The sequence below is a fragment of the Clupea harengus genome, chromosome 5 (genome assembly GCF_900700415.2).
Source record: "Clupea harengus chromosome 5, Ch_v2.0.2, whole genome shotgun sequence".
In the NCBI taxonomy this organism is placed as follows: Eukaryota; Metazoa; Chordata; class Actinopteri; order Clupeiformes; family Clupeidae; genus Clupea; species Clupea harengus.
Window position 1 is genome coordinate 19,296,395 of NC_045156.1, and position 13,890 is coordinate 19,310,284.

The following is a 13,890-nucleotide window of genomic DNA, read 5'->3' on the forward strand; positions in this document are numbered from 1 at the left end:
CAGATAAGATGAAGTGCTAGGCAACTTGAAAGTTGATAAGTTAGCCAACCTGAACATGACGAAAGATAGCAGAAGATGAAAACTGAATGGTTAACATTTCAAAACCCTGAATATCCTGCCCACTAACACCCTAGCAGTTGGCAGAACAGCTCGTATGTCAATATCCTTCTTCCATAAATAATGAAAAACACAAAGCCGACAGTGTTGTGTACATAACTTTTATTAAGAGATAATTACTCTGAGAACAGTGATGTCATGGAAAGGCTCCTTTGTACATTTAACTGGCGCTGTTGCTAAGTGACATCACATCAGCAATAATGTACCTTTTTAAATACTGTCCTTAACAATCAGAAGAACTACAGGATCAGATACATTATATAAACACACATGCCAGAGGCAAATAAACAGATCAAACAGGTACAAACAGGTATATGCTAAACCCCTTAATGAAAATCAGAAAGGAGTTTCTTTTCTTTATGCCCCTCCATTGACATGAACATTCCGTTTAATCCATGTTTTAATATCATATACTTATATATAAATATATCTCATTGACATATCTAAGTGCGTTGCAAAGTGGCGAAAAACAGGGAGAATTAAATGACAAATATTAAAATAAAAATATTTTAAGTATTGTATTGTAAGTGTGACCAAAATATGTATATGTAGTTGTGTGTGTGTGTGAGTGATACGACCTGATCTTACTCCAGTCTAACATGCACCTTTTGGTACACAGATATTGGTTGAAGGGAAAAACCTGATATTAACCCTGCCTGATGCAAATAAACAGTACATCTGCATGTAGTTGTAGACTCACAAAAACAAAAACACATGCATAATTTTACAGCTTTGATAAGGGGGTTTAGAAAATGGTTTTAAAACACTACCTGGAATGTTGAGCTGTCAAGTCAAATCAACTGGTGGACTCATATTCCAAAAGAACCTGGACCTCTAGTTAGCCTTGACTATGGTGTACCTGTATGACAGCAGATCTACAAACAAGAACATTAGTACGCAGGTGTGTGTATGTGTGTGTGTGTGCGTGCGTGTAAGCGTGTGTGTGAATTGGACGTAATTTGACCTCTAATCTCATTTCAGAAGGACATCAGTCCTAGCCCACCGCAGTGACTGGGTTAAGGGCCAAGACATCATAAAGCACCGAGCTCCAAGAGAGGAGAGCGCCGGCACACGCCTGAGAATGAGCCAGAGGATTTGCACGGCAGCAGAGTAACCCCGCTGTTTAACGAGCCGCCCCTCAACACACCACCAAACCTAACCTCATCTCGACCCTCCTCCACATCCTTGGGAGTGAAACGCCAGGTCGCTCTGGGCCACTGCGTCATCTGGGTTCCCACTCCCCGACCACTCAAGAGCCACCTACTTCAGCTTCAGCTGACTGGTGGATGGATGGTCTGGTTAGCGGAGACCCGAACACAAAAGTCCACGTTCGACGTGGCCACTCAAGTTCTGAAGCACTGGTCCCCCCCCAGGGAGTGCATTTCTTTAAAATAAAAAAAGCGCGCTGTTGGTTAAGTTTCACCCGGGTCTCATTGGAATCGATAGCTTCTTAGCTCTGGTGTGAGTGGTTAAAACCAGACCGGTCAGGGTTGTTTGGCTGGGGGATCACCTGAGATTGCACTGACCTAGGGGCAGTTATGGGTGAGGAGGGCAAAGCAGAGGTAGGTGTGTGTGTGTGAGCAGAGGCTGATCTAAGAGCAGAAGGAGCAGCTCGTTAAACTAGCAGGGTTTAACCTCAGCAGCCGGCCTGTGAGATGTCTCCACCCGAACTCTTGGTGACCTCCATCGTGGTGAAGATCTACAAGAGGCAACAGAGACAAGACAAACAGGAAAAGATGAACCGGTATGATGTATACCAAAAACACTTCCAACCATGATTTGCATAAACAAATAACAGAACCTAAACGCCAAGAGCAGAGCTAGTAGTCTAAAAAAAATGAACTAAACTAGATGCCAATCTATATCCGTAACCTCCTCATCTATGAGAATAAGTGAGCGCTCTGGCTCACGCGTGCCTCCTGATGGGAGGCTTGGGGAAACTGCAGGTGGGGGGCGCTGACTCACCTCTGCACAGGTGGGGTGGATGCCGACCGTGTTGTCCAGCTGCTCTTTGGTGATGCCGCACTTCATGGCAGCGCCGTAGCCCTGAGTTACCTCACCGGCATTCGGACCCAGATAATGGAAGCCCACCACACGCTCCTAAGACCAAACAATCCCTCATCAACACTCATGTAAGCTTAGGATTCATGTTTTTGCGATAACAGGCCATTATATTTGAGAGCTCCATTAGTGCAGAGGACAAAGCACACTGGAAAGCAGAAAGAAGGACAAGTCTACCACCATATGCAAATCAGAAACGGCCCCAGGGTGATACTCACACTATCCAGTTTATTGCAGATGATCTTCGAGTAGCACTTGTTGTTATCTCTGTTGGGTACTGTGAACTCCAGAGGCCAGAACAAACTGTGGTATATCTGCAGATTGGCATTCAGTAGCGTTATTAGACCGGAGACTGGCTTCACACTCTTTAACATGACCATGACTATCCATAAGACAACACGTAGCCTCAACTCCTTTAGGACTGAACTCACACAGACCAAACATTATGAACCACATGCCTCCTGAACGTCATGTAGTCAAATCTCAGTTGGGTGGGTGTGTGTGTGTGCTCACATACGCCGATCCTGTCTGATGCTCACCTCGATGTTGTCCTGCCCATAAAGCTCCAGCGCCTTCTCCTCAGACAGGCCGCAGCAGCCATACTCCAGGGGGGTGAACACAGTCGTGGGGACGTTCACATAGTCACACTGTAGACAAACATGGCCATGAGCAGAAGCCATTCAAAAGTACAGGTCTGTAATACAGAGGCCAAGGTAACTTCCATGTTGATTAGAGTTTGTACACTTTTTTTTTTCTTCTGTAAAATGTAGTCTTGATTTATATTCTGAAGCTCCAAACTCCTTTAGGTCACCATTAGTTGTCCAGCAATTCAATTATACACTTCATGCGGCCATAAAGTGAATCAATGCTAACGGCATGAACTATAGAGAAAGGATGCCATTAGGCTGTGGAGACGGACAGTGTGAGTCAGGCTAATGACTGGGGTGAGGGGAGAGTGGGGAGGGTGACTGAGGACCCGGGGGGACTGACCTTCAGCGTGCCGCCCTTGTACAGCCGGCGAGCCAGCAGCTTCCCAGCCTGGATGGCCACGGGCGTCAGCTCCCACTTGCCCTCCAGGATGTCGCCGATGGCGTAGATGTGTGGCACGTTCGTCTGCTCCTCATCGTTCACTGGGATTTTTCCGTTCCTGGCAGGGATGGAGGGAGACTGAATGTTGGCCTTATCCGCAGCTCAACCCTGATGGGGTGGCGAGTTTCCATGGAAACAACGCTGTAGCTTTTACTCAATGTAGAGATTTGCATGCACGCTTGACACAGTCACACATTGGGTTAATTCATGAAAGCTATTTACAAATCAATCAGACTCTTGGCCCGCCTATCCATCCATGGGAATGCTATTTATTTAAGGCTGCTTTATCTGACATCGTATGTAAGCTGTACTACAACTGATGTATAAGATAATAAGGGTCTATTTTTTAAATAGTCAGCCTCTGACCCAACATTTGTGTATTTCTTACCCTACTATGGTTTGTGTATGAACCAAGTCTAGCTAGCGGTGTGTGAGAGAGACAGAACGTGTGTGTGTGTGTGTGTGTGTGTGTGTGTGTGTATACGCATGCTCAAGTACTAATTCCCCACTGATCACAAGACCCATGTCCTGCAGCCTCAAGCATGGTTCACATTAGTTTAGGACCACAACGTCAAAGTGCAGACTACTGTACTGTCCAATACGCAGGATGCAGCTCTCAAACTATTGCACAAAAAGTAGTCCTTTTGAAAAAGCAGTGACCGAGGGAAAGAAAAATCAATAAATAAAAGAACGCAGCAGCAGAATTTTTTTGCTGGGGAGAAAAAAAAAAAAGGAAAAAAAAAGGTGAGGGCTCAGACAGTCATATGATGGCTCCGCTTAAGGCTCACGTGCTGCCCTAATCGCTGTAGTACAAAGCTAGATGGACCCTTCTGTTACTCTCTCTCACACACACACACACACACACACACACACAAACTAACAGCCTCTGGTCATTCATAAATAGCCTCTCCCTACTGCTGCTGCTCCTCCACATGAGTCATAAAGTGTGTGTTTGTCTTTATTATTAGCCTGTAATTGTACACTTGGTGTGTGTGACCCAGCACACACACACAGACTTGTTAGCACACGTACACACTCACACGTCTGCAAATGAAAGATGAACCCTTTCGTCCAAGGCAATCTATCTGCAAGCACAGGTTCCAACTTCTCAATCTCACTCATGTTCTCTGATTAAAATGGGCTCACTCACCACACACACACACACACACACACACACACCTTCGGGTGGCAATTCTGCTGAATCACCATGACTGACTTCAGCCCTGGCCTGGCTCTGGATCTGTTTAAAGGCGCAGTATAACCCAGAGCAGAGTGCCTGAGTGAGCTGGAATGGGGACAAAGAGTCAGGAAACAGCGGAGGAAGGACTCACTTTGCGTTGACATGGACACCAGCCTTGTCCAGGCCAATCTTCCCCGTGCAAGCGTCACGCCCCACAGCAATCAGCACCTGAGAGAGATCAGGAAACACATAAATACAGAAGATCCTCTCAACATGCACAATTCAAGAAGTGTCAATACAGGAAAAAAAAAAAACATTAATTTCACCACATGGGCCAATGAAAAGCACTCAATCAGCATATGCATCATAACCGTATATCATTTAACTGCTTCCTTCTAGGCTTATAGGTGAATGTACTAGTCCCAAAGATATTCATATTTTTCATCAAACATTGTAAATAACTAAGACTAAATAAATCCTGACAATGTTTGCATTACGCAGGAGAGTGCAGGTTCAAGAGTCTCACAAAACTTCTATGTGTGTGTTTGTCTGACACTGAAGACAACACACAAGGACAACACAAGGGCATGGCTTTGTAATTACACAATGCTGAGTTACGCTGACTGGAAAAGTTTACTGAGGCCTGGCGCTGACTGGCGCAGTATAATTGGGGCAATTATACCACTTACAGTGTTGAACTCTCCCTCAAAGATCTCATCGCTGTCAGTGGACTTGGCCGTGACCTTCAGGCGGCCAGGGGTGCCCTTTTCAAGCTCCTCCACCTGACACACACACACACACACACACACACACACACACACACACACACACACACACACACACACACACACACACACACACACACACACACACACACACACACACACACACGAGAGAGAGTAGAAAATAAATTAGAAGTGAAAGTATAGTGTACCCTTGAGAACTCACTGTTACAGTCAAGCGTTACAATCAAACAAGTTCCTGTATTTTTTTTTCCCCCCCTCTAAGGCTGCCCTTATCTGAAAGGCCATTGCATAACCCCCATTGCACAAGATTACTCAGCAAATCAAACCACAGCAATACACGGGTAGTGAATATGTACTGTAGGCACTCTTTGTAACTGTCGGCTCACAAACACACGCACCTTCACAGGGACAAACTTCCGCAGGAATTTGACCCCGTGTTCCTCCATGTGTTCTCCGGCCCGGTTGGCCATGTCCTGATCAAAGCCGCGGAGCAGGATGGACCGTACCATAACTGTCACGTCCAGCCCCAGACCAGCCAGGAAGCCCCCGCACTCCAGAGCCACATAAGACGCTCCAATCACCAGAGTCTTCCCGGGACAGTGGGGCAAGGAGAACAGGTCATCACTGAAGAGAAGTAAGGGGGCAAAAAAAAAAAAAAAAAGACAGAGATAAGACTACAGTTAAACTTCAATCTCTACTGTTACAGTAAACCACAATGGCTACTGATTGCTACATTACGGGGGGGGGGGGGGATCTTGCCACATATCCTGTCAAATAAGGTAATCTTAACATTATCTAGAAACACTGTTGTTTAACGTCTAATGCTGGTGCAGCCGCTTGAGAAATAAATCATTATTTTGTCATGCTCAGAAAAGTCACTTGTAGGACTGTAGTTCGTGAATTGCACGTGAAGGTTCGTGAACGTTTACGCCACCTGGGAAGTGCCACCCCGCCACCCCACCCGCGGTAGAAAAGCACCAAATGTTTGTAGGCTGGACACACAGGTGTGCTTAATTTGCCTGGTAACGATAGCCCTGCACTAAAAGCTGAATAGCACGTAGATCAATAAGAATGCGTGCCGCAGACATTACACCACAGCCCCTCGCGAACACACAAGACTCTTACATATTTGAAGCACATTCATTAAAATGTGACTAAAGGACTGCGTTTCCATCCGCTGTGTTGAGCAAATAATAATTTAAAAAAAAACAACAACCTCACATTCTCCTTATCAAGTGAGGAGTTGTAAACAGTTATACAAAACTTAGACTTTAACAGAAACACACAGAATAATTGCAACAAACTACAGCAAACCCACTCCTAAACCTGGAATGACAAAACAACTTCGGTGTCAATTACCACCCAGTCACAAACTAGGGGATTAGTCTGTGTTTAAATACACATTACATCATATTCTAAAAAACATGTTGACATTCTCATAACTACGGGTAATTCAAGGGCAATCAGCCTCTGCACCCCAGTCACCACTTTGGCATTAACTCCCCCCGTGAAGCTAGCCAAGAGCTCACAATCACAGTCCAGCTGAATGACAAGTACCCTCTTTAAGTGTTATAGTGCCCAAGAGCTCACTGCCATTTGCTACAATGAACTAACAATCTACAAAATTATAGCGCACACATGAACACATACAAAAGTAAAAAAAAAAGATTGCGCATTTTTTTTATGCCAACCCATTACACTTTCCAGAGGAGCAGGAAGCCGACTTAATCTAAAGCCGCGCCTCACCTGGTGATGCAGTACTCCTTGTCCCCGGGGATGCCCAGGTAACGAGGCCGCTCCCCTGTGGCCAGCACAAACCTGGCCGCCGTGTGGAACACCTCCTTGCCTCGCCTGTTAGTGGCCTGCGGGAGATCAGCGCAGAGGTTTAGCAACCGAGAACAACAAACAAGGCATAACAAACATCAACCACCCAATCAAAAGGGTAAACACAGCACACACATCCGATATAAGATTAAAAGATGGACAACATAGAGAAGAGGATGTCTACAACAGATTCCAGAGCAATTGGATTTGGGGATCTACCTTTAAAAGTTGAATGACATTTGAGTGACTGTACTAGTACGTTACTAGAGAAAGAGCATGTAATCCTTTGGGAATTGCTTTCGGGTAATAGGGGAACCACTGGAACCTACAGAGGGGGTGGTGGGTTAGCCAGCACATAGGTCAAATTCCTGCGCGAGATAAGCCCTTTGGTGCATGGGTAAGCTCCCTTCACACACACAAGTCGACCGTTCTGCTTCCAAATGCTTCACATTACCAAGTGCATGATCCTATAAAACCGCCCCTCTCAGATGGGCCAAAGCTGAGGGTTTACGGCATAACACCATCCCAGAAAGGTCTGGGACGTGTTTATTGAGAAACGGCATTTCGCTTCCACGTGATGCCAACTTGGTATAAACCTGTGGGCATGCCAACATTCTAGCCCAACCCTCTGGGCATTTCCTGGTTGGCAGAAAGCTTCTGCATGACTCAGCTATTTTTTGCCTCGTTGGTTTTGCAAACAGTCAGTATGGTGAATTTCAGTCAAAACACTCAATCTATAGATGAAAGACAGTATGTGGAGAATGACCTTGATTTTGTGGGGTTCGATGAACTCTGCATAGGCATTGACGTAGTTGACGTTCTTATCCCGCAGGGCCACCCTGTAACCCCAGTTCAGCGAGCCAATGTAGTTATTCACCGCAGTCTTCATGGTCTCCCAATTATGCTTCACTGTGAGGAAGAGGAAGGGAATGATTCAAAATGATTACAAGTTTATCACTAGTTCCTGCCGACTGTCTGGTTTGAAGTCATAATGCTGGGCACTCTTCCCCTTTTCTCCTCATTGAGCAGACTCATACAGGCCTGTCCTGTCTGCTCTACACTTCCCCCAGTAAGACTAACCAAAACTTGAGGAGGAACAAACTCTGTCAAGTCACACAATTTCCCAACACTACCTCCCACATACCCATCAATAATAGCGCAGTTACGTGATGGGTCACAAATCAAGTTGTGTCAACCTACCGGCTTCACTGAACTCCCATCCGAATTTGCGGGCGTCTTGCATGGCGGTGCCCAGCACAGCCGTCTGGTGCATCAGCTTCTTGGGGATGCAGCCCACGTTCACACAGGTGCCCCCCAAACCTGACAGAGGAGGGCAGAAGAGAAGGGGACACTCTAACAGAGCGCTTGCTGAGGGAGCTTCACCTAGGTCACTAAAAAGTTTTGAGGATGTAGTTCTCTAAGCCACCATCACTTCACTCACCCCAGGTGGTCCCCAGCGGTGTGGGAACGACGTAGTCCAGCACCATCACCTTCTTGCCCAACAAAGCTGCTTCCTGACATGCCAAAAGAAAAAGTTAACACCCATCAAACCTCATAGGGTAACTGACATTTATCTCAAGAATTTTTATATGACTTTACATTGTGGTGGTGGGGATGAAGCCCTTTACCTTTGAGCAGGCCAGGCCGCCCGACCCTCCTCCGATGACGATGAGATCATAGTCGTAGGTCTCGTTCTCGCCGCCCAGCAGCTGCTGCAGAAGGCCGTCTCTGTGGGCCTGTGGCACAAGTGGGGTTACCATGGCGATCGCTTCCTCCATTCTCATTGTCATCAAGGGGCAATAAATAGCCGTGGCCATTAAGGGCCGAAGCACTCATGTATAATTAATGGCAATCGGGCCAAAAACATTTAAAACTTCAAAGAGCGAGTTTTGTAAAACAAGTGGATATTATGAGTAAGGTAGCAGATATATGGACTGATTCACCATTGCACTAATGTTGCATGAGAAAACCATCTAATTTGAAATGAATCCAGTTTGTTTCATCTTAAGTCAAACAGATAAAGAGATAAAAATCTCTTTCTTGGTATGATAACAGAAAGCTTTAAAGACTCACCCTCTTCACAGGAAAAGAAATACAAGTGTTCTATTCTGCCTCAGTCATGATGCCCGATCTAAATTACTTGACTTGAAGAGAGCCACTCAACCTTGTGTCACCAGAAAGCACCCCGCATTTCACTCTGAAGTGAAAGTGTGCCCAGCCACTCGCACAAACAGAGGTGGGCCTCATTACATCAGTACAAACCAGTTTTATGTATACGTGACAATTCAACACATAACAAGTAGCCATTCAGCATGTTCGGTTGGTTTTGTCTTTAATGTTTTGATTGTGGCTGTTTTTATGATCAACCTAAAATACTTTGCTATGTAATTTAAAAATACAGCCTGAGGTGCTCAGACTGTGCACCGATATGACAGAACTATGTGTGTGTGTGTGTGTGTGTGTGTGTGTGTGTGTGTGTGTGTGTGTGTGTGTGTGTGCCTTTGCAAGAGAAATTACCTGCAAGGTTTTGTCACAGCCACCGATGTGAGTCTTGTTGATGAAGACATTGGGGACTGTTTTCTGGCCAGTCATCTCCATCAGCATGTCTTGTAAGTTGCTGCCATCCGCTGAAAAGAAAAATCAAATCATATCTGCTACTACTGCACATGGAAGGGAAAAAACGTGATGCAATCCAATACTCTTCCTGTGCAGAAACACATTAGTGTTGCTCCTCACGTGCTCCTTCAGGCAACCTCACCAAGCTACGAACATTCGGCCAAAACCAGGAAAGTGCGTTAATAAACATCACACCTGTATATGTGAACACTAAGGCCTGTCTAACTCCATTCCATTGTTGATTAAACAAATGACGCAGAAGGAAACATCCATAGAAGGAAAATTCTGCAGTCAAAGAACACAGAGCACTGCCATCACATGAGCCAGAATTGTTGATAGGGCAAGTTACAGGTTTTTGTCATGTCATCCACTTTAAAAATAGCATCCCAACAATGCCTGCACAGATTACCATGGTTACCATTACAGGTTTACCATGTAGGTAAATGCATAGATAGGAGGGATGAGGTCATGTCACACCTGGCTGGGTGGGGTGAAGCTCTACTAGTGGACATGTACATTTACTCAAGCCCAGCTTCCTGTCTCAGAGTGCCCAGGGAACAGAGGCCAGAGACCACCCAACAGATCAAACAGGATGTCAACTAACGACAAGCTGTTCTAGAAAAAACAGCCAGAGTGAGAGAACAAGGACCAAAAAAAAAAAAAAAAAAAACTTTTTTGTTGTTGTTGCCAGTCCTCACTAAAATACAACTCCTTGAAACAATCTGCCTATCCAACCAAGAGAAAAAGGTAAAAAAAAAAAAAAAAGCATGCAGTAAATGTGTAGTACAAAGTGAGGAGAGAAAAAAAAAGGTAGTAATAGTGAAAGCACTAGTGAGAGCAACAGATCCAGTAAGAGACAACGTGAGCGATATCCTGGCAGATAAGGCGGATGGTTGTTAGATGTGGAACGCTGCCAAGTAGAACTATGGGAGTGACTCAGCAGGTTTGATAACGTTCCCGGCAGAAGTAAGGGCAGGTCTACCAGCTCATTCTTAGAAATAAATCATTAACACAGGCCCAGATGATCGTGATCAATGTACAGGACTGTGACGACACAGTGAGGACAGCTACTGTATGTACGTCCATTCATAAGGACACTATTGACAGTTTCTGCTGGAGACGACGCAGAACATTATGAATATGAGAACATTCATTGGCACTTCCAGGTACTAGTACCATGTGACCCAAGTTTTAAAATGTATATAATTACTGCAATCACATCAAGAGAAGGGAAATTTGACCACAAACCTTTGAAGCACATAGAAAATATTCACTCACCCATCAAGTCAAGCTCTACGGCGTTGCAGATCACATTGAGCTCCTTAAAGAGATCCTTCACCTGTCAAAAGCAACAATGTAGCTTAAAAAGGTTTGTCAAGTAATGATGACTTGACATTGCACCTGTCAGCCCGTAACTACAACATGTAACAGCCTATGAACCTCTATTTTCCACAGGTGAAGGGCAACCATTACTACCGGAAGATGCTCCTGATGAAGAGGTTTTACGTTATTAACGTGTTAGAAATCATAGAACTGCAGGCATGTCTTACGGCCTGCCCCAAATGTGCATTCACTTGATTTGTGCTAAAATATTTCACACATTCTACTCCACCACCATATTAAACATTCTGCCTAATCATGAGGGCGGTGGGCCTTTCCTCTGTGCAGACTGCTGTCTGCTCTTTTGTCTTGGCACTGTTCCTGATTAACACGGACACAGAGGGGACTGCTGCCCCTGCCCCGTCGCTTTCTCTCCCCCTTCATCAGGTGCTCTCGCACTCATCGCTCCAGCGAACCATCCTGGCATGCAGGTAAAGTCGGCAAGTAATGTGTATGGACTTGACAACGGCAGGTTGGAAGAAAAATGCTTACACATGCTTATGAGGTGTTGAAATGTTATCAAACCCTCAGGCTGACAAACTCAAAAGTGAAGAGGGGTCCCAGATACTTGCTCCCAACAACATGTCCGGATTGAAGACTGACACCTATGATAAGCCTATTAATGCATTCGATTATGTTTTAGAAAAAAAAATTAGAAATTAATTGTTTCTTATGGGGTTTTCTGAGACAGACGTCAAGCAAACTCATGGTCACCACGTAACTATAGCGATCCCATAGGTGCCGAATTGGTCTTGGCAACATCTTGCTTACTTCTTACTTACATACAGTGTACACGTAAAAATGACTCCTTGAGTTCAGTACACAAGAAATTGTGAAAGAAAATAAGACCACACCTTGAATCATTTAGGAAGTTACCACACATTGGACAACCCTGAGAAACATCTCGACTCATTCATTTATACTGGATAGAAGAGCGACTATACTGAGCTAATTAGTCAGTGCTTAAATTGGTTGGACACACAAGTAGATTAAACACTTCCCAGGAAAAAATTAACGAAAACAAAAAAAACTTACCCTAGTTCAGAAACCACTGGTCTGCTTGATTAATAACGTTATCATCTAGAATTAGCTCCTCACTAGCACAACACCGCTGGCTGATTAGAAAGTAACTACTTAGAAATCTAACCTGGTCAATAGACAGAGTAAAAACAATTAGGTAGGTACCAATGGTCACCATATTTCTTCAATATTCTTCGTGTGGAAGAAAATTAATAAATTAATTTCTTTCCGGGCAAAAGAGGGTAAATCCAACACGACACATTTCCGCCTTCCTGTTGTCATCTCAAACAGACCCATTCACAGTAAACCTATTCTGGTTGACGTCATGTCAGAACAACTAACGGTATTAATAAGAAAACTAACGTTTAGTTAGCTCCCACAGCAAGAGTATCCTGATCAAATGCCACTTTAGGAGATCATCTAGCCACCTTGGCTGTCTTACTAAAAACCTATCAAGTAACTACAATATGTTCTATTCCCATTAGCTACAGCTTTAGCTAATAAGCTAATTTAGCCGGCAAATTCCAACACACATACATAATGTGAACAGGTTAACGATTATACCAAGGTAACTGGATTTTAGTATACAAGGTGCGCTAAACAAATTAAAAGGGTTACGTTCTGACAAGCCGTTCTGACAATGCCTAGCCTAGTACATGCCTTCAACGCTGACACTATTGTCTAACGTCGCGGGAAAGCGACACTGGAACACGGACCAGCCAAAGTAGCAGTCGAAAGGGAATACAACACCTTGACTTTAAATTAAACTTTAAATTAAACTTTAAAACTAACATCACTAACCGTAGATCTCGCTGTAAAATGAATGGCTTGACTTACCTTGACACAAAAAGGGCAATAACTTTTGCTGAAAACCAACACCGGGTTTGAATCAATTAGCTGCTGTATTCGGGTTTTAAGTTCTGCCCGCCCGGTGTCATTCTCGATGGGAGGCATGATTTAGCAGAGAACTGCTAGCTGCTTTGGTTGCCTTCCAACTCTTGATGTTAGCTAGTTAGCTAGCAAATCAGCTTGTTCACCTTCGGATAAAGGATTACAACGAGAGGCCAACTGTCTTTAAATTACAACTAACAATTAAAACTGCGACAGAAAAGTTTGATAACTATTGTAAACAAGTTGACAGCGGTATCCCAAGTGTCCTCATCTTGCCTCAACTCCTGCCTATGCCTGCCTGCCCCGCGAATTACCTTGCAGAAAGCCAGAGGGGCCATATAAAGCACATGAGATTGTCCATCTGAGTGCCTGATCACAACGATTTGAAAGAGTGAAGTTAATTCAGAGCGGTACCATGATAAAACGAGTAATATGGTGAATACAAAGTCAATATTAAGCGGTCTATGTCGTTTTTGAATCTGTTTTCAAATGTGTGTGTTTTCTCACAGGATTCTACGAAAGACCAACCGGCAACATCTGCAGACAGCTACATAAAGCAATCCCACCATATTTGGTGACATCTTGTGGTGGAGAAACAGAAGTGCAGAAATAGCTAGGATGATGGTTTTCCTTCTCGACTGACAATTGGTTTCTTAATAAATTGATTAGAGATACACTTTTAAAGTGTATGACAACCATAGACAGCCAATCTCTCTTCATAGAGACAACCTTGGATGGCGAGGAAGAAAGCATCCTTTCGAACTCCCAACAGGAAAAAGTCCAAGCGCTTAGATGTGCAATGGATACCTGGATATAAAAATTAAATTAATCTGTTTTTGCACAGACATTTGGATGACCAAAATAATCCAGAAATTGTCCTACTCAGTGATTCAAATGGAAAATTCCTAAATATGAATCGTCTCTTTCCAAGAAAAAGAGCAATTGAACTCTGGTGCCGACAAAACG

General features: G+C 44.3%; 1 protein-coding gene across 1 annotated transcript; it reads right to left on the bottom strand.

Moving 5' to 3' along the window:
- Positions 1–202: 202 nt before the first annotated feature.
- txnrd3 (thioredoxin reductase 3) lies at positions 203–13,258 on the bottom strand. Its single transcript, XM_012829388.3, has 16 exons — positions 12,871–13,258; positions 10,912–10,972; positions 9,535–9,644; positions 8,646–8,753; positions 8,459–8,531; positions 8,218–8,337; positions 7,784–7,926; positions 6,940–7,055; positions 5,592–5,817; positions 5,137–5,229; positions 4,599–4,675; positions 3,169–3,325; positions 2,718–2,825; positions 2,397–2,492; positions 2,083–2,217; positions 203–1,816 (listed from the first exon to the last, which is right to left on the bottom strand). Exons 1-16 carry the CDS (start codon positions 12,985–12,987, stop codon positions 1,754–1,756), a joined length of 1,803 nt encoding a protein of 600 aa, XP_012684842.1. The 5' UTR covers positions 12,988–13,258; the 3' UTR covers positions 203–1,753.
- Between the last annotated feature and the right edge of the window lie 632 nt (positions 13,259–13,890).

What these genes read in the sequence shown, in the direction of transcription:
- txnrd3 (XM_012829388.3), bottom strand. Translation starts at nt 12,987, where the DNA reads ATGCCTCCCATCGAGAATGACACCGGGCGGGCAGAACTTAAAACCCGA. An exon ending in ATTGCCCTTTTTGTGTCAAG is followed by an intron (nt 10,973 to 12,870) that starts GTAAGTCAAGCC and finishes TGCTTTTGACAG; the next exon opens with GTGAAGGATCTCTTTAAGGA. An exon ending in AAGGAGTACTGCATCACCAG is followed by an intron (nt 5,818 to 6,939) that starts GTGAGGCGCGGC and finishes ACTTCTCTTCAG; the next exon opens with TGATGACCTGTTCTCCTTGC.